General features: G+C 42.5%; 1 protein-coding gene across 1 annotated transcript in view; it reads right to left on the bottom strand.

The window, feature by feature from the left end:
• EXOC4 (exocyst complex component 4) overlaps positions 1-25,336 on the bottom strand; it is a 374,045-nt gene that overhangs the window by 179,211 nt on the left and 169,498 nt on the right. The window contains exon 10 of the mRNA XM_035126670.3: positions 5,719-5,815. Within this exon, the coding sequence (XP_034982561.1) occupies positions 5,719-5,815 (97 nt within the window). The remainder of the gene's footprint in view (positions 1-5,718; positions 5,816-25,336) is intronic.

The raw sequence follows: 25,336 nt of genomic DNA, 5'->3' as shown, positions 1-25,336 counted from the left end.
AGAAATATTAGAAGCAATGAAAATACAATTAAAATCAGCACTATCAAGAATGTTTGTGAACTACCTGTACACCTTCTGAAAATCCCCCACATAGAAATCATGGCTTGTGTCTGTCTGAGCTAGCCCCCCATGTCATTGGCTGAACCACAGAGCCTAGGGCTTGCCGATCGGAAGGTCGGCGGTTTGAATCCCTGTGATGGGGGTGAGCTCCCGTTGCTCTGTCCCTGCTCCTGCCAACCTAGCAGTTCGAAAGCACGTCAAAGTGCAAGTAAATAAATAGGTACTGCTGCAGCGGGAAGGTAAACGGTGTTTCCGTGCGCTGCTCTGGTTCGCCAAAAGCAGCTTAGTTCTGCTTGCCACATGACCTGGTAGCTGTCTGCGGTCAAACGCCGGCTCCCTCGGCCTATAAAGCGAGATGAGCGCGCAACCCCAGAGTCATTCGCGACTGGACTTAACTGTCAGGGGTACCTTTACCTTTACCTTTAACAACAGGAAGTTCACAAACACTCTAATTATTGAAGGGGGGGAAGCTCGTTTGCAGGAGATGAATAGCCCTGTTGGTTCCTTCAGGAAAAAAAATGCCACACTGGAGGAAGGAGGCAGAAAAAATAGTAATTTCCCTGCTGAAATTTGTCACCACCTGAATCTACATTCTTGCCCACAAGACAAGCATCCCTTCAGCTCTCTGTAGAAAAGTGTCCTGAACATCCATTTCAGCCTTTCCTACTGATGCAACACTTGGCCATTGTAGCACAGTAGCTGTAGCTGTGTCAGTCACAGAAAGAAGCCAGGTTTCTTGCCTTGATGGATACTGCTGGAGGCATCGCACTGAAGACACCATTGTACTCTAAGCCTGTTCCTCTCTATCAGCATCCACTACAAGGCTAGCCTGAGTAGGAGGGCTTCTGTTGTAAAACCATTTCTCCTCTCCCCCGCAGTTATTGATGTGCTACTTGGCAAGGGGAAAAAAGTAGGTTAAGATGTAGCAAATGCCATCTTTTTTCCTCCCCGTGTGACAAGCGTATTGTACAATGAGAAGAGATCTTTCCGTCGTAAATCTTGCCCTAACCGTTTTTATGACACACATTATTTCCACTGCCTACCCATCAAGCTGGTAATGAAACCAAAGTGTGTCATGAAAATTGCTATTCAAAATGTGTCATCTGTGTTTGACAGAGGCTGGGGCGGGGAGGAGGCGAAAGGGGGGGGGGAGAAGAGAGAGGAAGTTTTCATTATGCCTTACACGCTTGTTGAATGTCAGCAATGAAGATAATATCTGATCGCCCATGACAAGCTGACAGAAACGCTAAAGATGAACAGCCAGAACTACACGCTGCGGTGAAGCGGTCACTTTGGAGAAAGCGTTTCCCTAACAGTCGCCTTTCCTGTCACAACGCGGTGGCTGATGATTTTATGAAATGCGCTCTAAGCCAGCAAGAGTTTATTGACATCAGAGTCATTAGCTGCAAGTACTTCACAAACACAAGGAATCTAAACAGATTGCTTGTCAACTGGTGTTGCTTCGTTGTTGTTTTTAACAAGGCACGTAGGTTTGCAAATCAACGCTTCCCTTGCTTTAAAAGCACTGAGGGGTGGGAGAAGGAGGAGAACCAAGCATGGTGCCCTGCACATTCTAATTCATGCAACTAATTTATTTTTTATTTTATTTTTACAACAGGACCACTTTGGTGTAGCAACTGTGTGTGTGGTCAAGGAAGTCCCTGGGGCATTCTTTTTTTCAGCCATGAACCTACTCAATGGCTGCAGACAGGCTCAACCTCACCTCACACCCAGCAGGGCCGTCTTAAGTATATCTGGCACCCTGGCATCGTGGTGCGAAGATCCCTCCGCCCCCCCCCCGTTTCCCAGCGCCCGTCGCGCGGCTGCCACGGGCGCAGCAGTGCGGTGCCCCCCTGGCGGCCCAGCGCCCTGCGCCACCCAGCCTTGCCATAGGGCCGGCCCTGACACCCAGTCCTGGCTCATCCTAGTGCTTGTTTTAAGCAGAAGGAAAATAATGCAATGCATGTGAACATTTTGGCGGATTTTAAAATTATGCATAAAGTGGACCATCACTGAGTGGCAGAGTACACACTTTGCATGCACAAGGTCCCCAGCATCTCCAATTTAAAAAGTATCAGGCAGCAGGTGATATGAAAGTCCTATGCCCACAACCTTGGAGATCCCCTGCCATTCCCTGCTGTCTCTGTTACTAGTTACAGAATTCAGGGTCACCCAATGGTAGTAGCTTCAGAGCAGACAAAAAGAAAGTACTGTTTCAAACAATAAGAGCATAGGAACCGCCCTGCTGAATCAGGCCAAAGGCCAGTCTAGTCCAGGATCCTGTTCTCACGCTGAACAACCACAAGAAGGATGTGATTGCAATAGCAGCACTCTCTTCTCTAGTTATTCCCATAAGCACCATTTCCTCTGCTCTGTTGTTCAGGTCGTCACCCTGCCCTCCTTCAAGTCCTTTCACAAGACTCAGACTCTCATAGCCTAGCCCCTGAACCCATCTGACAGCGACTCTGAGCTGGGGGGTCCAGATTACAGGAGAGCTGCTGCATCCAGTATCATCTCTGAGGAAGGAACTTCCTAGGGATCTCTGAAGAGGAGAAGTGTGTTGGTTGCATCTGGAAATGCTGGGTCAAGCCTTTCAAGTGATGAGTCTCAAATCCTTGCCATGCTGGCCCACCAACCATTTAAGGCTATCAGATCACCTAGAAATGTCCAGGTGAGGAAGCAACAGGCACCAACTGAAGCTATCCAACAGCACCACCGTGACTCCAAGCCTTTCAATTTCTCATAAGTTTCAGCTGCTTCAGCACTTGCAACTGTTCCAGATGCTGCCGCCACTGCAGCCGACTGTGGTACTATCCACCCTGACACTCAAATGCTTCATTGTCTTGCTTGCATATGTCCTTGCCCTGTTCCAACTAATTGCAACTGTACCCTCTTGCTCAGGCATCCCCAAACTGTGGCCCTCCAGATGCTTTGGCCTACAACTCCCATGATCCCTAGCTAACAGGACCAGTGGTTGGGGAAGATGGGAATTGTAGTCCAAAACATCTGGAGGGCCGAAGTTTGGGGATGCCTGCTCTTGCTGATGGCCATTCTCTTCATAGCCCTGGTCAATCATTTGCAATCCAGCCCTGTCAAGGGGCTGCTGTCCCAACCTCCGCCCAGATGACATGTCTGTACTACAAACCTAACATGCTCTCTGCAGTCATTGCTTTGTCACAGGAAATCCTGAAACTGCAATCCGTGAGTTGGCCCTTTGGGAAGATTTCCTAGTTCATTCATGCACATGGCTCATATATGTGAGCTCATGTATTTTTTATTGTTTAAGAACATTTTATTTGTATCGATATAGAGTACATGATGAGTGTTTGTTAGATTTATGGTAAAGAGCAATAGACTTTATATGGTTATGATGCATCATCCTTTTTGCATTGACTCATTCTTGCTTCTATCATATCGTTGTGCAACTTTCCCGGGAACTTTGCAGCAAATGCTCTCTCTCTCTCTCTCTCTCTCTCTCTCTCTCTCTCTCTCCCGACTTCTTAAAAACTCAATAGCTTTCTTTCTGGGTTTATTTGTCTGCTTGACCCCCCTTTGGCGGCAAACAATGTAATTTATTATTGATCAAGAGTGGGGGAAAGTTTAGTTGCGGCTTGTAGCAAATTGTTTATCATTCACTGTCAGTTATGATTAATAAGCAGCAAGTGAGTGCTGCAGCCGCTGCAAGGTAAGCTGATTTCTTGATAAACAGGTTTCAACTTTACAAGACTGCAAACGAAGGCCCCTCTGCCTTTGGAAGCAGTGTGTCAATTATTTAAATACATTAGAAATTCTCAGCTGGAAAACTCATCAGGGGCTGCTGGAACCTGCAAATACCTGAGCTAAGTAAGGTGGAAATGGGAAGCTTATTAGAGCACCATTCAAGTTTAATCCCCTTACTTCCACTTTCCAGTATTATGATTAATTTTATTTTTATCATGAATTACTAAGCAGCAGCAGGTTTGTTTCCCAGGTCAGTAAATAACAAATTTTGCCTTCTGACGTTGTTCTTGTGCTTTCCTCCCAGTTTTGTCCTATATTGCTTGTCTCCATTGCTTCTGCCATTATGCATTGTACTGGTACTTATCTGAAGTTCTGTTTGAAAGATTAGATTTAGCCAATCCTGGCTTCCACTTTCAGGCACAAAGATCAGTGACAGAGAGAAGACAGAACAGCTCAAACCTGCTTTGCCTCTGTCTTCACCCAAAAGGAAAGCAGTGTCCAACCTGGTGATAACATAATAAACGATGCAAGACGGGAGCTGAAGCCCAAGAAAGAAAAAGAGGTAGTAAGGGAACACCTAGCCACTTTAAACAAATTCAAATCTCCAGGACCTGATGAGCTGCATCCAAAGGTACTAAAGGAACTTGTGGGTGTCATTTCAGAGCCTATGTCTATAATCTATGAGAATTCCTGGAGAACAGGTAAGGCCCCTGTGGACTGGAGGCTGGCAATGTCCCTATCTTCAAAAGTGGAGTGAAAAGATCTAACTACTGACCGGTCAGCTTAACAGTAATACCAGGAAAGGTCCTAGAACAGATAATGAAACAGTTGGACTGTGAGCACTTCGAAAAGGATGCACTGATTACTAAGATCCAGCATGGATTGCCATGTCAGACAAACCTCATTTCTTTTTTTATATAGAGTTACAAACTTAGTGGATCAAGGGAATGCTGTGGACATAGTGTATCTTGATTTCAGTAAGGCTTTTGACTCCCCATGATATTTTTACGGAGACACTGGTAAAATGTGGGCTGGACGAGGTAACTGTTGGGTAGATTTGTAGCTAGTTGACTGACCAAACCCAGAGAGTGCTCACTAATGGTTCCTCGTCATCCTGGAAAAAAGTGACAAGTGGGTAGTTGCAGGGTTCTGTTCTGGCCCGTAGTTGTTCAACATCTTTATGAACGATTTGGATGAAGGTATTGAGCAGATGCTCATGTAATTTGTAGATGACACCAAGCTGGGAGAGGTAGCCAATGCCACAGAACACAGAATCAGGATTCTAGATGACCTGGACAGATTAGAGAACTGGGCCAAAACTAACAAAGGAATTTCAATAGGAACAAATGTCAGATGAAACACAATGTAGGTTAACATAGTTAAGAAAACTGAAGCGGGGTGCAGTTTTATGTGCATCCTGCCCTAGCTTTTCTGTTTGGTAAATTCTCTTAGCTTTAACATGGTTCATTTTACCGGTGTCAACCATAATTAATACTAGTTAGCCCATGCTTATATGCCAGGATTTTTTTGCCAGTTTGCCTGAATTGTTTGCACAATAAAGTCTACTTCTGCTAGTTATGGAGAGGCGCAAGAAGCTGAAGCATGATGAAACCCCCAGACCATCAGAAATCCTATTCAGCACGCCCCTCCTGGCTTCTGAGATTTCAGCAGTTACTTCCTCCACATTGTCAAGCCAATGTCACAGCTGTAATAAAGTAGATGCTCGACATTTTCTTCCTTTCCAGAGGAAACAGAGGGTCGCAAGATTCTGAATTCTATACACAATACGAAACAATGTGGTTTCACTGCACCATAGGAAATAGCCCAAAGCTTTGCTACAACAAACCGAATGTCTGAACAGAGCCTAATAAATAAATGTATATTTTTCCATATTTACATTACACACACAGGCTACACAAAGCAGTAGGATAGGGTTACCTCAGAAGCGGGTGAAAGATGACTGTGATATTTCGGGCTCCTGGCTTGCAGACAAACTTCGTCCCACCGCCTTCTATCAAGTTGTCATCAGGTCCTCCTTAAAAAGAAATACACAAAACATGGAAAAGTTTGTTTTCAGGAACTATGCACTTTCCTGCCCTCATGCTCATTTAAATTAGTCGACTTTTCCTCTGAATGAATGCCAGTCTGAGTAGGATCAGAACGTTGCAGAGTTTTAAGAACTGGATCTCCCCTAGCTTACACCCGTCCCCCTTTTTGGGGGATGCTGATATGCATGGGCAGATAGGCTGGTAACTTCTATGGAGTTACTTACAAGACTGCACAAGTGAGAAGCATGCTACCAGGAAAGGCACCCCACCCCAGTCACAGCCCAGGGTAGATGTTTCTTTCCCCTATGCAATACCCACAACCCCAAGGTTCACCACTGTGAACCAAACTCATGGAATCTTCAAATGAGACATTTTTATTGGGGTTTAAATCCATCCTACCTAATGCCATGTCCAGTCCACCCCCACCCCCCCAGAATTCCCAGTTTCTGATGCCCAAAGTGACAGAAGAGATCAACCCTTTCTGACCCAAGTAAGCTACAATTGCTACTAGTCTAAAGTAATTATTCAACATTCTACTTTGTCACCAGTCTACTTCCGAAATTTACAGACAGAACCAAACTTCTTCCAACAGAAACTGCAAGCCAAACCACACTATTACAAAACCATATTGCACAGTTTTCCTGAGATTTACCAGGCTTCCACCTCTGGATGCCTCTGAATATCCCACAAGCAGGACATGGACAAGAGTCCTCCTTTGTTGTTTGTCTACAGTCTTCTGCCTTCTACGCATAAAATTTTAATTCTCCAGGGGAAGGCCATGTTAAGTTCCAAGGCCTAGAAACAAAAACAGCAGGTCTTGCTACTTAATCAATAAACATGGTACTTAAATAAACCTTTGTTTGGCTGTGCCAGGGACTCCTCAACAACTAAACCTGCCATGCGAGGGCTTTGGAAACAAGGCAAGAAAATGCAGCTTGGTTATGACTGCATTGGCTTTGTGAAAAGCTACCTGCCCAACCCAAATGCCCAACCCTAGAACCAAGAAGGATGCTACATGCCACCTATTTTTTTAATTGAGCCAAATCCCTCCATGTATATAAAATTGGTGGACCTTTCACAGCCACATTACTTCTCAGCCATTTTGAAAATGATGGTATCTCTGCAATACCAATAAGTCTGCAACTGCTACTATCTATGAAGTCCTATACGAAAAACAACCTTCACCTTCACAGAATGCTGTTTTTACTTTTATGAATTCCAGGAACAGCAGCTTTTGTGACCTCCTCACCATTCCCAGAAATCTTACATTCTTACTAACGGTTCTTTTATTTTTCATATCTTTATGGTTCAAAATGGGTTATGGCTACTTTTTACAGCAAGCAGAAAAGCTTTAAATATTTTCCAGCTGCTGCATCAAGGAAGCGTGCCAGTATGTTGATTTAATTTGCCTGGTGATAAACCAAAAGATTTCTTGGGGGGGGGGCGGAGAGAATGGATGTGAAGCAAAATTTATCATAAACTGAAGGGTAACTATAGGTGTGAAGAGATGGGGGTCCATCAGCAATGTAGCTGAATATTTTCATAATGGACCCTGAAATAACAGTGCTATTTTGTACAGGCGTCTCCATGGGGAGAAAGAATTCACGGCTACCAAGGTCTGCTGTATGTAACTTAATGATCCAACTGAGCCCAAAGCAGAGACATACAGCAAAACTGCCCACTCTCAGTGGGGTTTCCTATTGACACTTGGCATAAGAATCTAAGCAGAACTTCCTGGATCAACTTCATTGGATGTTCATGAGTTCTAGTGTTATGAGGGAGAAATAAAAACTTTTCTCTATGCACTTTCTCCATGTCATTCATCATTTTGCAGACTTCTATCATGTCACCTCTTGCTTGCCTTTTCTCTAAACCAAAAAGCCCCAAACACTGTAACCTTTCTTCAAAGGGGAGTCACTCTATCCCCTTGATCATTCGGGCTGCCCTTTTCTAAACTTTTCCCAACTCCATGATACACTTTTTGAGGTGAGGCAACCAGAACTATATTCAGTATTCCAAATGCAGTCACACCATAGATTTTTATAACAGCATTGTGATTATTGGAAGTTTTATTTTTAATTCCATTCCTCATGATCCCTAGCATGGAATTTGCCTTTCTCACTGGGTCAACATCTTCGTAGAGTTTATTCCTAGTCTATCATCTCATGAGCATATCTGTGAAATTAAAAAAAAATTGCCCCAACATACACCGCATTACACTTGTTTACATTTTGTTTCTATTTTACCACCCATTCACTCAGTCCTTTTGGAGCTCTTCACATTCTCTCTTTGTCTTTAACAACCCTGAACAAGTTAGTATCATCAACAAACTTGGCCACCTCTTTGCTCAGTACTAGCTCTATACAGGGTACCAGTGCTGTCAACTTGCCCTTTTTGCGGGAAATTCCCTTATTCAGCGCCCTTACTTTCATATCTGGGAGTTGACAGCCCCATAGAATTCCTTATCTTCCAATCCAGGGGTTGACAGCTATGCTCTATAGTCTATACTGTTTATGAAAAAGTTAAAAAAACACAGGTCTCAATGCGGATCCTTGGGGAACTCCACCATTTCCCACCTCTCTCCATTTGGAGAACTGTCCATTTATTCCTACTCTTTGCTCTTCTTCTTCTTCCTTGACTTAGAAGTCTTTGTCAAACGCTTTTTGGAAGTCCAAATACACAATGTCAACCGGATCACCTCTGTCTATATGCTGCTGGCTGACACTCTCAAAGAACTCTAATAGGTTTGTGAATGTGCTCTGCACTTCCCTCCTTCCAATCAGAAGACAAGCCTAAATCAGGTAATGTAGAAATGAATGCAAGGATCAGACAAGCATTCAATCTAACCCAGTCTTTTCTACTCTGTCAGCAGCTCCCCGGGATCTTGGGGAGAGGGTTCTTCCCCATCACCTGCTACCCAATCCTTTTAATCAGAGATACCATTGATTCAGTTCAAGACCTTCTGCAGGCACCACACAAACACTACCACTGAGTTATTGTCCTTTTCCAAATACTTCCTCTTATACAATGAAGAAGTGGAGCACTATTTTAGGTTGGTTTTAAAAAAAATAAAAATAAAGTATGCTTCATTGGCCTTCTGAAACCCTTTTCAAGATCTCTGGAACATCTGAGATATGTCAGGTTGGAACTTGACCAGTTATGGAGTCCTGAATTTGGGACAACCTCCCTTGGTCTCTGATAGCTCACTTTGCAGCAAAATTGCTTTCATTCAACTGGCTTTTCTGGAATATTGTTTTAGACCATATGTTGTGATGCTGTTTTAAATTTTGATTGATACAGTTGGTTCTTGTTTTAGTAAGCAAATAATTATTATTAGTAGGAATATTTATATGTTTTTAAATTTGTATGCTGCCATATGCTTTTAGAAAGGCAGAAGAGAAATTGCAGTAATAAATAAGATTGAATTAATATTGTTTCTATTATATTAACAACAAATCCCCCAAATCCTGTACGCAGCAAATGTCTGGCAGAAGGGGAACTTCCTAAGCTAGATGGCTTCCAAGCACAATTTATTTGATCCTTGCTTCAGGTGCCCAATTGTGTCCGAAATTCCATACTCCTGCTAGAAATGGGTGAATGCCCAATTTCAACAAAGGCATGGTGGGCTGCACTAAAACATTGGCTCAAGATTGCAGTATTTGAACTCGTGGAGGGACTGTATAAATACCTGAACAATGAGGAATACATCAGCCAATGGCAGAAAACCATGGCGAGAAAAGCCACTGTTTTAGGCCTCTCACCCACCCAACTCTATTGCCTGGGATATGAAGGTGCCCTAAAGACCTTAAAGCAAAGACTTTGGGATAATTCACACAGTGATCTATTACATCAATCACTTGTGATCTGCAGTCCACTGGCAGTAGGAGTACAATATGGGCATGTCTTTAAGCCAGCAGCCTATATTCAAAACTTGACAGTGCCAAACTACCGAAGGCTGTTTACAAAAGCAAGACTGAATGTTTCCCCTCTGCAGTGCTGGAGGGCAGGATGAGAGGAGTACCCTACCAGGAAAGACTGTGCTCGTGCACCCATGATGTAGATTCTATAAAACACATTGTGCTGCACTGTGGGAAGTTTGAGCAAGCTAGGGCTGAAGTGATTTCACCCCTGCTAGCCTTGCTCCCAGGAAAATCAGAGGATTTTTATATCAGGTTCCTATTGGAAGACCGGTCAAATGCCAGAACACTAGCAGTGGCAAAGTTTTTATCGGTGGTCACAAGAACTAATGTTTCCTACTCCGAATTTGAGTAAGATGTCTGAGTGGTTTGAGGGCGGGGTGTCCCAGCTGTGTATCGCTTGGTAACAAATTGATGGGTCTATGGACCGTAATAAAGATTGTTGTTGTTGTTGTTGTTGTTATATTAACAACAAATTTCAAACTGCATACATTCACTCAGCCATCCTTTAAACAACACTATAAAAGTCAGCCAGACCAGCCACACAAAAAACCTCGTTTTGAAGCCAAATTCTTTCAAGTCCTGTCACAAAATAAAGCTTGTTCTTGTATGCACAAGAATGCAGAGAATTTGGGAATATGTTGTAGATAACTGAACAAATTTCTCAGCCTGGAAAGATGCTGTTTTAGAGTTGACTGGGAAATGGACCAGCCAACATCACACACCTGTCTCAGCAAGGCTCTAGATTCTTCCAATTTTAAAACCTGCCCAACCTATTCCTGCTGGTTGTAATAATTGGAGGAAATTTGAACTCAGTGGAGGTTCTAGATATTTTAATACCAAAAAGAGGAAGGAGAAAATATTACATCAGTTATCCAGTGGTGCACAGATAAGGCAGCTAAACAGTATTGTTAGCTGTGGAATTTTTAGAACTTAATATGCCTAAGGAGCCATTCCATGTCCACTTGCCAGCAGCATTGAAAGTGCAAACCCAGCATCCTAGCCTAGGAGTTTAGTGCCATGAGCCACTATAATGATAGATATACAGAGATGGTTTTCAGACTATGACTATGATTCCTATAGCTGAGCAGTACAAGACATTTAAGTCTAACAGAACAGCCATTTGGGATGTTATGAGGGAACTGGCCACCTTCAAATATTTCTTGGGACTTTAAAAGACTGATTTGTTTGAGAATAAAAACAAGCACAAAGTCACTTCAACTTTTGGAAGCTTATTAAAAAAAATTAAGACATTAATCAGGGGTTAAAGAAAGCAAAAAGATCACCAACTATCTATGACAAGTTACAGGTAGGTAGCTGTGTTGGTCTGAGTCGAAGCAAAATAAAAAAATTCCTTCAGTAGCACCTTAAAGACCAACTGAGTTTATATTTTGGTATGAGCTTTCGTGTGTATCTGAAGAAGTGTGCATGCACACGAAAGCTCATACCAAAATATAAACTCAGTTGGTCTTTAAGGTGCTACTGAAGGAATTTTTTTATCTATGACAAGATAAGGAGCATTTCACTCGCCTCTCACTCCAGAAGATGTAATTGTGCAAGGTATTATCTCTATTGGGGTGCGGGTGGCGCTGTGGTCTAAACCACTGAGCCTCTTGGGCTTGCCGATCAGAAGATTGGCGGTTCAAATCCCCGCAACAGGGTGAGCTCCTGTTGTTCAGTCCCTGCTCCTGTCAACCTAGCAGTTTGAAAGCATGCCAAAAAGTACAAGTAGATAAATAGGTACCGCTCCGGTGGGAAGATAAATGGCGTTTCCGTGCGCTGCTCTGGTTTCGGTGTTCCATTGCACCAGAAGTGGCTTAGTCATGCTGGCCACATGACCCGGAATAACTGTCTGCCGACAAATGCTGGCTCCCTCGGCCTGTAAAGCGAGATGAGCGCCGCAACCCCAGAGTCGTCTGTGACTCGACTTAACTGTCAGGGGTCCTTTATCTTTACCTTTATTATCTCTATTGGGAGGAGCTAGCAGTTTCATGGAGAAATGCAAAGATATGTGAACCATCCTAGTTAACTAGAAACTATGTGTGCACCCAAAACACCATGGAATTCCTTGCTTGGGTGGGCAGTGATAGAGTGTCAGAATTTCAACCCTGCAATGATAAGATTCTGAATTTTGAGTGAATAATTTCCAATGCAATCTCATCTGTCTGGTACCGTAGTTCCTCCCCGGGATCTCAGAGAGAAGTCTTTCACAGCCATCCTTGAAACGTGCAGCCTTTTAACCGGAGATACTATGAATTAAACCAAATACTTTACACATGCAAATAATTTTCTCTATTCTTGAACTATGGCTCTACACTTCTGATGAATAGCTCATGTGGCCTTCAGTGCTGAAAAAGCTGTCTTCTCTTCCTAGATTCTTCTACACTGAGAGAAGACCTTGCTATTTCCAAGGTTTTAAACAAGGATTTTGAACAAAGGAGAAGGGAAGAAACCACATTAATATTTATAGAGAGTAAGTACATCAGTGCACTCTTAAAACTCCTGCTAGAAGCAGAAAACTGTAACTCCTGGTAGGATTTGCTTCCATCTTATCCAGGTGGGTGTAAATGGATGGGGGTGAAGGGACAACCCAAGGTATCCCAGTCTGCACCCTCTGACCACTCATCACCATCCCACCACCACTCCACTGGCCTTCTTCCAGCCAGTCCTCCAGGAAAAGGTCCTTTCTCATCAACTTCTACCTGATGACCCTTTCAGCTGGAGACTTTATTGACTGAGATTATTTTTTCTGGCAGCCTAGCACCCAAGGTTTTATGAGGTAGAGCGAACGTTTAAAAAATCCCTATTACAATAAAATGCCAGGGGCTAAATCTGACGCATACTGCACGCAGAGCATGTGCTCCAACCACTGAGTTACAGAATCTGTGCCCACCAAGAGTGTTCTCTATGATCATCAAACACAGCAGATCGAGTCAGGACTTTGAATTCCTAAACATTGGAGGGATTATCAATGTTCATGTTAAACAGTTATGTAAACAGCTTGTTTCAACCCATCGTATCTTACACACTTACCGGCAAGCCAATGGGGCTCCAAGGCTTATTGTGACAAAAATGTCACCCTCCACGGGTTGTATTCCTGAGCATTTTAGTAGTCTAAGTTTATCAATACAGTATAGTCCTGCAGTCGACTCGCAGATGTGGCTCTGCCATCATCTCCATCTTCCACTTACCACTGATGCCCCACCACACCAATTCCACTAAGTTGCAACTTGCTATTCCAAAACATGATTTATTACTTTCTCTTGTTCCATCTGGACACATACACCCCGCCATATAAAGAATGGGAGAGGGAAAACAATCTCAACTACATTTTATCATTTGATTAGAGTCAGACACACTTAAAATATTTTTTTACTCCATAATCTGTTTAAAATTCAAGCTGCTTTCCCCTCTCTTCTTATTTTTTGACCAGGATTCAGCAGGAGGAGGTTTGATTAATATATTTGCCATCTCCCGTATTTACTATTTTCCCTATCTACACCAATTGCCACTGCACAGCACAGTTGCGGCACAACCCTTGGCACAAACTCAACCAAGAGAATGCAGCAGCATTTTTAGTCATGATGTAAAATTAAAACAATATGGAATATAATAGAAATGCTGCAAGCAATTAGACCACAACATGTCGCCTCATGTTTGCATATGGTTTGCTGCCATTTCAAAATACAATAAAAGGCTGCCATCCACACACATACCCAACAACTTTTATTCAGAGTGAGCTATTCCATCCCCCAAATATCAGAAACAATGGCTTTTAGGTCTATTTATTTATTTGTCCATTCCACTACTGGGAGAATTTACATTCCCAGTATTTTCCCCACAATCATGTCAGAGCATCCAGTGAACATCCCTCCCCTGTACAGCTCCTCTCAAACCTTTTAAGCTGGATATTTAGGCATGTATTCACTGGTAGTCCTACTCAAAGTCTTCTTCTTCTTTGGCGATCACTCATAGCCAAGTAAGATTGTCTTCCATAAACACGGTTTTAACAATGAGTCCGTAAGTGACTGTGGAGGCCAATGTGGATTTGCCAAGGGTGCCTTCCTCTTAGCACGTTTCTCCCTTGCGTCCTGAATTCGAGTGTCTTCAAAGCCCATGACACCTTTGGTAAAGTAGACCCATTGAAGTTAATGGACATTACTAATTTAGGTTCAGTAATTGCAATGGGTCTGTTCTGAGTAGGACTTGGGTGAATACAACTCTCTGCTGAAACAAAATTAAAAAAAATCCTTCCAGCAGCACCTTAAAGACCAACTAAGTTTTTTTTTATTTTAGTATGAGCTTTCGTGTGCATGCACACTTCTTCAGATTTGTCACTGCCAACCCTGAGCCAGAGAGGAAACATACTGACCTAACAGTACAATATGATGCATGTTTACTCAGAACTAATTCCCACTGTGTTCAAAGAGGTTTGATCCCAAGTCAATGTACTAAAGACCCCAGCCTAAATAGCTGGGCTGATGTGGGCAGCACCTCTGACTTCTGACAAAGGGTTTCACCTTTTGGTCCTGACACTCTCAACATCAGTTTCCAAAGGATGTACTGTAAGTATGCAGAAGGCAATTAATGTAAAACATCTGAGCAATCATACTGAAATGAAATAAAGAACCAGGACAGAGGGCAGGAGCACCACAGAAATATCATTTCCCAAGGCAATTCAGAGATCTCATGGCTAAGCAACAAGGTCTTCTAAGCTCAATGGCAGTACTCTGTTGAGTGAAAACAGAAAGAAGATGAGGCAAGCTGGGGGCCAAGTGGACAGGATAAATGGGTCTGATGCACATAGCAGGATGCCTACCGTATCACATGCCCAAATGGCAGAATTGCCTCTAAACACACAATGGCCTCCAAATGACCAAAAAGCCAGTCAACTGAAAACAACTTGAAATTTCATGCTGCTGTAGAAAGGTGTTGTTTCGGAATAGCGACCTGAAATCAACAAATCTACTATCATTTACTCTTAATTGTGCACACCGGGTCAATAAAACCCATACATAGTGTGTCCCCATATACAAACACTCGTAGACAGATTAAATATGGCATCTAAGATATTGGTACAACAAATACCTAAGGATTAAGGAGCTTTGCCAGCTCCAGCGTTGCTGTGACTAACAAACCCTCCAGGGGTCGGTTTAACAAATTGCTCCTGATACTGGTAAACTTGCTGGGTCCTCATCAAGCTAAGAAACCATTGCCAGTCTTGCTTGAAATCTGCTACATCAAAGCTCAAACAAGAGAAAATCCTACTTGGCTATTCTGAGCTGTGATATCTTTATCAATCTGCAAAGGGGGGGGGGTTAAGATTGCCATTACTTCAATGAACACAAAAGGAGTCTGAATTAATTCATTATCAAATAATGTGTACACAGAATCTGGGTAATAATATGGGCTTTCCCCAGAGGGAACCCTAAATGGATTGTCTATGCCAGCAAAGCACAAAGTACAAAGCTACAACTCCCATCTGCAGCAGAAATGATCAGATTGTTCAGAATTCGAGCTGTCAGATGGCATTACTCAACCTGTTCATCCATAATCTTTTTCAGATGGGCTTTTCCCCACCTCCTCATTTCATTGCTTTGTTTTGCCCAAGATTCAATCAAACGTGCATTAGGCATTCGAAAGCATCCAACACTCTGACTCCCCAGCTGCATTAGAAAACCTCAAGACCCTGGTGTTAATTTGGTTACAGCTTTAATCCTTGCATTTCAATGCAGAAGTAGCTCCCCTAAAGAGGATGCTCACTGATATTGTTGAGGAAACACAGAGGGGCCCATATGTAGGAGAAACCTGAGCACTAATAACCAAGATGGTAACTCAACCCCTCAACAGATATTAGCAATTGTGGGAAAGCAGCCAGAACTTTAATCACAATTCTTAGAAAACACAGTCAGGGATTTGGAAATACTGTTAGCCCAGGATATGATCCTAATACCATGCTTAATCAAAGCCATGGCAGGCACCACAGCAACCTGCAGACTTTAATAAAAACCAATTTCATAAAAGTCACTGTGTCAAAAACATGCTGAACCCTAATTTAGTAGACTCTTGGGGAAAGGGGGGGAAAGTTTACTTTTCCATATATTTCTGGGTGATCTATAGTAAAAGCAACACAAGGCCGCTCCTACACTGAGAACACAGCTCGTATATAACCAGCATCTTCCAGAAAGGAACGATGATTTAATTTCCCCCTTCTTCTGCTATTTTTCTCCCCTTGTGATATTTCAAGGAGAAGGACAGAGAATTCAATGTCAGCTAGAACAGGAAGTAATAATTTTCTTCCTTATTCTTGTGCTGAATGACAAGCAGCAAGAGAGAGAGAGAGAGAGAGAGAGAGAGAGAGAGAGAGAGAGAGAGAGAGAGAGAGAGAGAGAGAGAGAAGAGAGAAAGAGAGAAAGAGAGAAAGAAAGAAAGAAAATATGGAACATGGAAACAGAACCTCTGCTTCACAAAAGGTGGCAGAGTTTCTTTCTGAGCTGCCAAGAACTGGTTTTGCACAATTTGAAAGGCTTAACAGACAAGTGTTCAAAGGGAACTGGCTTGCTTCTGTGACTGTGTATCTGTGATTCATCACAGTGCTTGTAACTGAAAGTGTCTCCCCACTAGCAAGACTCCCACTTCCCAGTAAATGGGCTTGCTGCCATGAATGCTTAAATCTTTTGAGGTCTTGTTGAAATCTGATTTACAGAACTATATTTTGGTCATATATTCAGTCTCCAGAGATATTCAGTCTAGACTGAATGGGTACCTAGTAAAATAGTTGTATAGTCAATGTAACACTGCCCATCTCTTAAATATGGTTCAAGGATCAGAAACAAATTATTGGCTCATATGATCCTTCACTCTTCTGCCTCACTCTCCAGCACTAATGCTTCTCTTAACTCCTCTGGCTTTAATCTTGGTTCATCAGTACACTTGCCCTGACATTAAGCAGGGTTAGTTAACAAGTGCAAAAGAATATAGCTAATGTTAACGATGATGTAAAACTAAAGCATTATTCAAGTCACCAAGCTCTGTCACACACCCAGTATATATGTTACAAAGACATGGCTTTTAGGGTGTGCAGAACTACCAGGATTCCCCACAAAACTTCCTTCCCTTTCTTTCCATGAAACCCTGTATGTAAGTGGCTTCCTTGGCCCTTTCTATCGGCCCATATGGGACCAGCATGGGTGACTGGGCCTGGAGAACATTTAATATTCCTACCCTCATGGCTGTGATTCGTGGGTTGGCCACTTAATTTTATTTTGATTTTACTGTGATTCTGAGCTGTGTTTTCGTCAATTGTTTGATTTTGTGTTTTTAATGTATTATATATTTGGTATTAGCAGCTCTGAGCCCAGCCTTGGCCGGGGAGGGCGGGGTATAAATAAAATTTATTATTATTGTTATTATTATTATTATTATTAACAACATAATTCTTTTCCTAACATTTCTCCATATGCTTTCTTTGCTGGTTGTTGTATTTGCACGACATACATTCCTATGCGGCTTTTCCCATTCTTTTCAATAAACGATGTTTAAACTAAACAAATGTAAAGGCAGTAATACAGGCAGTCATGGTGGGACAAGAATGCAGTCCCAAGCCACAGGGCTGCAGAACAGAGGCCAACAGGCAATCGAATAACACTGGAATGCTGGTTCAAAATAGCCAAGAACACTAGATTGGATAGCTGATGGTAGTGGATTCAACAGAGGTCTGAAATGTAAAAGGACCAGGATGCTAGCCAATCACTTCTTCTTAAATCTCACAACCTGATTTAGAACCCCTGATTTTTAAGATCCTTATTCTGAAAGCTAGAGGCTACAAAAATCAGGAAAAAAATATGTACTCATTATCAGAAGGACGTGGTATATAGTGGTGATACACATTTTTGATTTTCAGCAAATACCCAAGAACCTGCTACTCCCCACCACCACCACTTAGTCTTCAAAACACAACTATTTCAAGCTTATACTGATTACAGGATCATCTTTCTAGAACTAATTGTATCCTGAGGTGCCACTGTTCCATAATGATCTGCCTTTCCTTTCTGCCTACTAAGTCAATTTAAGCTAGCTTGGGCCATTTCTGACTCCAAGGAAGTAAATTTCACAATTTTGTTTAGGGATAATAAGATAGCCTTAAGATTGGAAGAGGAGTGTGGTCAGGGGAGATTTTTGTGTGAAGAAATGTCAATTCCCTGAAGGACTGAGAGGAAAAAATGGCAACCCTGATTCAAGCTGAAGTCCAGGCACTATATTTTATAATGAAGTTTCATTCCACATTCAGCCCTCAGGGGAAACTACTCAAACTAATCAAACTGTTGTGTTGCCTTTTTCTTTTTTTTAAGTTCAAAATAAATATAATAATGTCTTCCCGCAGGTTTCGCTTGACAGCTCCTGGATATGTCCCTTTAAGGCTGGTTTTATACAGCCACCCACCCAGTGCTATGAGTTATTTTATTATAAATGTATATGTCAGTGGTATATCAGTGTTCCCCTTCATATTTGCATAAAGGCATGCATTCATTTGCACTCTCTTGCTTTCTCTGGCCTGGCAGATAGCTGTAAGGGCAGACACAGCTCACTGCCGTACTGTGGCATAACCCACACATGCTGCTCCCACCCCCAGGGTAAAATACCCCGGCTTGGAGGTTAGTGTTTTCATCCTCACTTCCCTGAAGGAGATCAGCATGCAGTTGAAAGGGCAGGGCTCTGGCAGGGCTCTGGCAGGTCTCCTACTGCCTTTGGTACTGGTGTGATGAAGAAGCAAGGTCTGTAGAATTGAATAAGCTTCCTGGGGAAGACTCAATGGTATCTGAGGATTTCAGTAAGGAAACATTCTGGGGAGAAGCGGAGAGAAAGCAGTGTCCCTCTGGGTTGTCGCTCACATTCACAAAAACCTCTGCCCCATTAGCTCTTTCCTAAAACTCTGCCCAGAATGGAAGGAGGGGGTCTTTTCAAGTAACCATAGGGAGCCAGCAATGGGGGCCCGGGGGTGAGATACCTGCCTGGGAGGGGGCTTGCTACCTCTGGTAAATAGACTGAGTTGATCCCCCAATCCTGCCATTTCTGACTATAAACACTGGGTAGCCTTTCCTGGGTTCTAAAATTTCCAAGATTGGCTTAATTTGGCACCAACAGAACTGTATTCATTAAAACATGGCTGACAATTTAGCATCAGGTTGAAAGGCAGAAAAGGTTATTGTGACCAGAAAGTAATGCAAGACTACCGTAGGGCTACCACTAGCCAGTAAGGGAAAAGGGCAACACTCTGGCTCATTTAAGATAGACAACCTTTTTTGGTTTATGTCAGGGCAATGAATTTGTAAGAGCTGCTACATTATTCACTGTGCAGTTTAATTTGGGAAAGATTCCCGTCCATTTTCATGCAAGCCAATAGCACCTATTTCTTCCTTGGAAATTGCTACGAAAGATAGAAAATAATGGTTTGACTTTTGTGCCCCTTCTTCTGTGTTAGACTCCTATTCGTCTTTCTCTTAGCAAGTTGACCTTTTCTCTTAAAAATTTCAATCTGTATGCCTCATTGACATTTGCTGGACCATCTGCTGCTCAGTTTCCATTCCGCCTTCACGAATATTTTTATTTCTTTCCTGTAAATTGGCACAGTCAAGGGAAATATCTGCTGGCTAGTCCCAATAAAGAGATCCACTACAACAGAGGTGCACAAGTTCTTTGGGGTTTCAGGCTACTGATATCTCGTCTCTTAAGATTTTCTGAGCCCAAAAAGGTGCTGCGCCTAGGGTAAGTTTATTTGTTTTATTTCATTATTTATTCTTTCTAATTTATAACCCTCCATTTGTCCCTAAGGGGAGTCCAGGGCAGATGATAACCATGAAATTATGTAAAACAATTCAAAACAACATTATAATTTATTTCTATCAGCAGTTACAACCAGCAATATAAAAAGGTCTTAAAACTATTGGCCAGAAGCCTGGATTAAAAAAAAAAGTATTTACATGTTTTCTGAATACAGGTAAAGAGAAGGATTGCCTGATTTCTCTTAGGAAGGATTTCCATAGCAAGTGCTACCCTAAGTGTGGTCTCCTGAAGAATGCCATGGTCCATGTTCTTTGTTTTATTTCTCCTGATGGGGGTCACAAGTAGGGCCTTTCTCCCAGATGATTTGATTTCAGGCTGGACGTTCCCTGTATCTTCCATTCACCAGGAATCTGAGCAGTCTGCACAAAGAGATCTTGGTCAATGGACAATGAGCTTTAAATGAACTTATTCGTTTCATGAAGATTTGCGGAAAGGAATGGGATGGCTGCTCTGGGTAGCAAGAAGGGCTCATCATGAAGTGTGGTGCCTCCTGGTGTCTCCACAGTGGAATCATAGAAGCACATACACTGAATGTACCACCAGAGTATAAGAACTGACTTATATCAAAGTTGGGTCATAGACTCATTTAGCTCAGTATTGCCTACAATGGTTGGCAGTGGGACCTTCAGAGTTTCAAACCTATTTTTCCCTACCTACCTAGAGGCGCCAGTGGTTGAACATGGGGTCTTTCTGCATGCAAATCATGTGCTCTAGGTCTAGCGGAAGGACTAAGATTCAGCGGTATAGAAGGGGGATCACAGCACAGCTGAGAAAGACTTCTTCCTGAAACTTTGAAAGATTTTGCCAGTCAGAATAGGCAGGACTAGACCAGACTAAGCAAGCTATTTCTGCTCATATTAAGCATGATCCATGGATGAGTCTGATTGTCATCAGCATAAGAAATGGTGATCCATTTAACAGAGGGTGAATACAGAGCAGAGACTGTCAGGGGATCAATCTGAGGGAATACTACAGATCAAGGTAACACAAGTGGAAAGGTAAAACTTGAAAGGTAGGCAAAGCTAAGCTAAGCTTGCAAGAAGAAAATACAAGCCAAATGCAGCAAGGTTTTTCATTAGAGCAGAGCAACTGACTGGAATGCAGAAGGAAGGCTTGGTAGATGCTCCCCTACAACCACAATTCAACCCCTTGATCCTGTCAAATGAGATGCTTTTTCTTCCACTGTGCTGTGCAGCACACTGCAAAGGATGATTCCTCCTTTGCCTGCATGTGCCATCCAATAAAGCACAAGGTAATGAGCTCAGGTGCCCAAGGAAAAACATGCTGAGTAGTGTGACAGTACTTGCTGGGCAACATTCGCCCACCCAAAATTAGATAGCAGAGCAATTTGGAATGATATGCTTGGATTTCAACTTGACCCACTCCCCAAACATGACGATTTGCAAGGTGGGTCTCCAATTGATCGCTCCATTGGCAGAAATGCAACAGTATCAAGCATAATGAAAGAAATTGCAGGAAATATTCTACCAACAAAAGAATAAAGAACCTACAGAACACAGCCATGAGGGTGGCATGCAAATCCCACTGAAAAAGAATTAGCTGAACAGGGATGAAAGAGCTTCAGGAGGGCTCTATCAGAGGACACAGATATGTGTCCAGGTCTCAAAAAATTGTCTGCTACGGAGGAAGGAGAACTATAGCCTTTAGGTTTTCTTCTTCTTCTTTGGCGATCACTCGTAGCCAAGTAAGATTGTCTTCCATGAACACGGTCTTAACGGTGTAGAACATGAAGCACAGGTTATGCTTCAGTCATGCCTCTTTTTTTCTGCAAAATCAGCATTGCTTCAGTCATTTCTCATCCAACCTACTGCTTATCAGCCCTGGCATTCTTCCTGCTCGTTCTTCCACAGACAACTCCAGGAGCTGTGCATTTGAAATGCTAGGCACTTTTAGGCACCTAGAATCAATGTATCTCAAACGTGTCAGAAGGATATCAAGGAATCTAGCATGCAGCACATGCTGTTTGACTCTGAGAAAACTGAAGCAGGGATAATGGAAGCCAAGGCAACTTGGTTGCTTAGAGGTATTAGCATTGTACACCCCAACTGTGTATGTGAATGGGCAATATTTGCAAGGGTTTAACTGCTACATACTAATGTGCAAATAAATAACTGCCCATCTTTTGACTCTGGAACAAATACAAATCATCATCCCATCTGTAGGTGCATCATTCTGTTCCTTCGTTTCCCACCTGATCCTTCCATTCTCCACACAATCCAAACTATTTATGGATGCTCAGAGTCCACAAAAGTACTGGTGTGTCATTAATATTTTAATTGAAACCCATGAATATTCATAGCCATTTTGGCTTCTTTTGAGTAGATGGCATGATAACTAAATCATTCTAGTATGCAAATGTGATCCTGACATGACACCTTGCCTTCATCTACATTACAAAACTACAGCATTTTTAGCTCTTTCATTATTTATGTAATCCTGCCAGTTTATTTTCAGATTAACAAGAGCTCTTCAAGGCAGCCAGCATTTTCTGAGTTGGGGGCAGAGCTATTATGAAGAGTGTCATAAAGTCATACGTTTTCCTTGACATTGAGGATGGCAGGAATGGGGAGGAGGGATGTCTCACATTTTTATGTTTTCAAGTTAATTTCAACAGTATCTTGGTACCTGATATTTACCACAAGCCCCAGGGGAGAATGTGTGCAGGCAAAAAGTTATTAAAGTTTTCATCATTTTCAGGCCCCAAGAAGGCTTCAGCAAAAGCAAAAATGGATTGCTTGGTATGATGAATCGAAGTGCCAACTTCTTAAATTCTATATTACTTTGATTTGTAGCGGTAACTAAATATTAGGAAACCCTTCCATGCCTTGCATGGTAGAATGAATAAGTTCATTATTGCATTTTCTTCTACCTGCATCTCCAAGAACGAGTCATTATTATAACACTCAAAAGGAAGCCATGTCAAGAAAGGCTTTTCCATTTTTCTTTGAAAAAATAAAAATGTTACCCTTCCAATTCCTGTGACAACAACGGCTTCATGCAGCACTGGAGGCAAACGGCGGCCATTAATACATTTCACAAGAACATCAAATACCTGATAAACAATTCCACACATAAATTTTCAATGGTGAAACTGGAGCACAACCAGGTCTTTTCAGTTTGAATGACCAAAGACCACAATAGTTTATTAGAACTGTCAAGCCATCTTACACTGAATCATATAATAAATAAAGCATTAATTAGCTTTAAATAAATATAGGACAATGCTTCTGTCAAAGAGCCCTTTCAATGACAAATAGTATTTAGATTATGACATCTGCTTATTTTGGCTCAGGGGTTGTTCACCAGTATCATCTATAATACTTTAAAAAGGTATCAGTAAATACCCATTCAAAAACCAACAACACACAAGAGCTGCTTGGTCTTCCTGTTCAGTCTCTGTTTCCAATGGCTCAGCATCTCTTCCATTGACCACACACCTGCAGACATGCCAACATTTCACTGAATGCCAGGATTAGACACTCAGCCTCTGAAAACAGTTTGGAAACTTCAGCCAGCGCAGAATTTAGTGGCCAGATTGCTCACCAGAGCAAGATGGTTTGAGCTTATTACACCAATCCTGGTCGATCTGCATTGGCTACCAAATAGTTTCCGGACCCAATTCAAAGTGCTGGTTTTGACCTATAAAGCCTTAAGCGACTCAGGACTGTAATACCTCAAGAATCATCTCTTTCCATATGAACCTACCTGCACCCTGAGCTCATCTTCTCAGGCCCTTCTTCGTGTGCCTCCTCCTCGAGATGTCTGGAAGATGGCAACATGAGAACAGGCCTTTTCTGCAATGGCTACCCATCTGTGGAATGCCCTCCTCAGGGAAGTTTAAAATGTGTGGGGGGTTTTGGAGGGGGGTTATTGGGTTGTTGTTTTTATTTTGATTATGCATTTTGTGGTTTTGTATTTTGATTTTATTCTGGGAACTCCCCCTAGACCTCCAGATATAGGGCGATATATAAATTCAAATTTTTAAAAATAAAGTTTAGCATTCCCTATCCATGACTTCAGTTCTGCTCCATGCTTATTTTCAGAACGTTTGTTTGATCCACTTTAAAAAATGTTAAGGGACAGTGGCAAGTAACTACCGGTACTTCTGTAAGCCCAGTTTGAACACAGTGCTAAGCTATGGAATGTACCTAGATGAGCTTTGGGCTCAGATGCTGCCCTCCCCCCTTTCTGGAACAGTCACAAGGAAGAGATCAGAAACACACACTTCCAGTTATGCCCAGTAAGAACAATCTGTGGCTATTGTAAACTATGCTGTATTTGCAAAATTCAAGCTCAAACCACAATTTCTGATCCAGAGTTGTTTCAATAAACTAGTTTAAATTAACCGCAGTTCCTGATTTGAAAGTGATGATAAACCATGGTTAGTTTAAACCAATAAATTGAGGTTTCTCTTCCTATGGTGTATATCAGAGAAGGACAAGAGATGGCGGTGCATTTGAGCCCAAGCAGCAGGATTTGCATAGCACCAAACTATGGCTTAGCAGGTTATTGCTTATTCTGAGGATAATTGCTGAGACTCATATGATAGCTCAGTTGGTTAGACCATGGTGCTAACCCCAAGATTGCAGGTTTGATCCCCGTATGGGACAGCTGCATATCCCTGCATTGCAGAATCCCTTCGAACTCTATGACTAATGTAAATAGGTAAAGGGACCCCTGACCATTAGGTCCAGTTGTGACCAACTCTGGGGTTGTGCACTCATCTCGCATTATTGGCCGAGGGAGCCGGCATATAGCTTCCAGGTCATGTGGCCGGCATGACAAAGCCACTTCTGGCGAACCAGAGCAGCATACGGAAACGCCGTTTACCTTCCCGCTGTAGCTGTTCCTATTTATCTACTTGCATTTTGACGTGCTTTCGAACTGCTAGGTTGGCAGAAGCTGGGACCAAGCAATGGGAGCTCACCCCGTCACAGGGATTCGAACCGCCGACCTTCTGATCAGCAAGCCCTAGGCTCAGTGGTTTAACCCACAGCGCCACCTGGGTCCCTATGACTAATGTACCTGCCCATTTGATCTGGTCTAAATCCATAAAGCAGGCCAACTTTCTAAATTAAGTTTGTCTGTTTTAATTAACATTGTCTGGGGATAGAGGCACTTAGGTACACAATTTATCTGCTTTCCAAGAAAAGGAATAGTAAGCTACTTGTTTGGCACTTGGGGCTAGTCTGATTGGCATGGCTTCCATTTTATTCGGTGAATCTGATGTCCCAAGGTATTTCCAAAATGGTCCATTAATTTCATGTGTTCACAGTATGCTCTGGGTTTGGGAAGAGGACAACATTGTAGGCATAGATAATACTATACATTTTCTAAACCCCAAATATTAAATGGTTTTTAAAATTATCATGCTAAAATGTAGGCTCTCCTCCCTCCTGCCCCACTATTTCTCACTCTGGGCCATTTGTACAGTTACCAGGAAGAAGGAGGGGGGACATCACCAATTCCATTAACACATCTACAAGAGCTGTTGGCACTTGCTCTATCCCAGTTTGCACTAACATATTGATACTTTCTTTAAGGAGGGGGATTGGCAGGGCGGCCAAGGAAAGAAAATTAACTGCAGAAAGAAAAGTTCCAAATGAAGCATGTCGAGAGGCTTAAGGAGAAGAAACAGCAAGATAGAGCTCTCTCCCCCTCCACCAAACAGTTAAAAATGTTGGCAAGGCTTGGCACTCGGAAGCATAAGGAGCATCCAGAGGTCCC

The sequence above is a fragment of the Zootoca vivipara genome, chromosome 9 (genome assembly GCF_965207765.1).
Source record: "Zootoca vivipara chromosome 9, rZooViv2.hap1.1, whole genome shotgun sequence".
NCBI lineage: Eukaryota > Metazoa > Chordata > Lepidosauria > Squamata > Lacertidae > Zootoca > Zootoca vivipara.
Note: the sequence above shows the minus strand (reverse complement) of the source record. Positions and strands in the feature narration are given on the sequence as shown.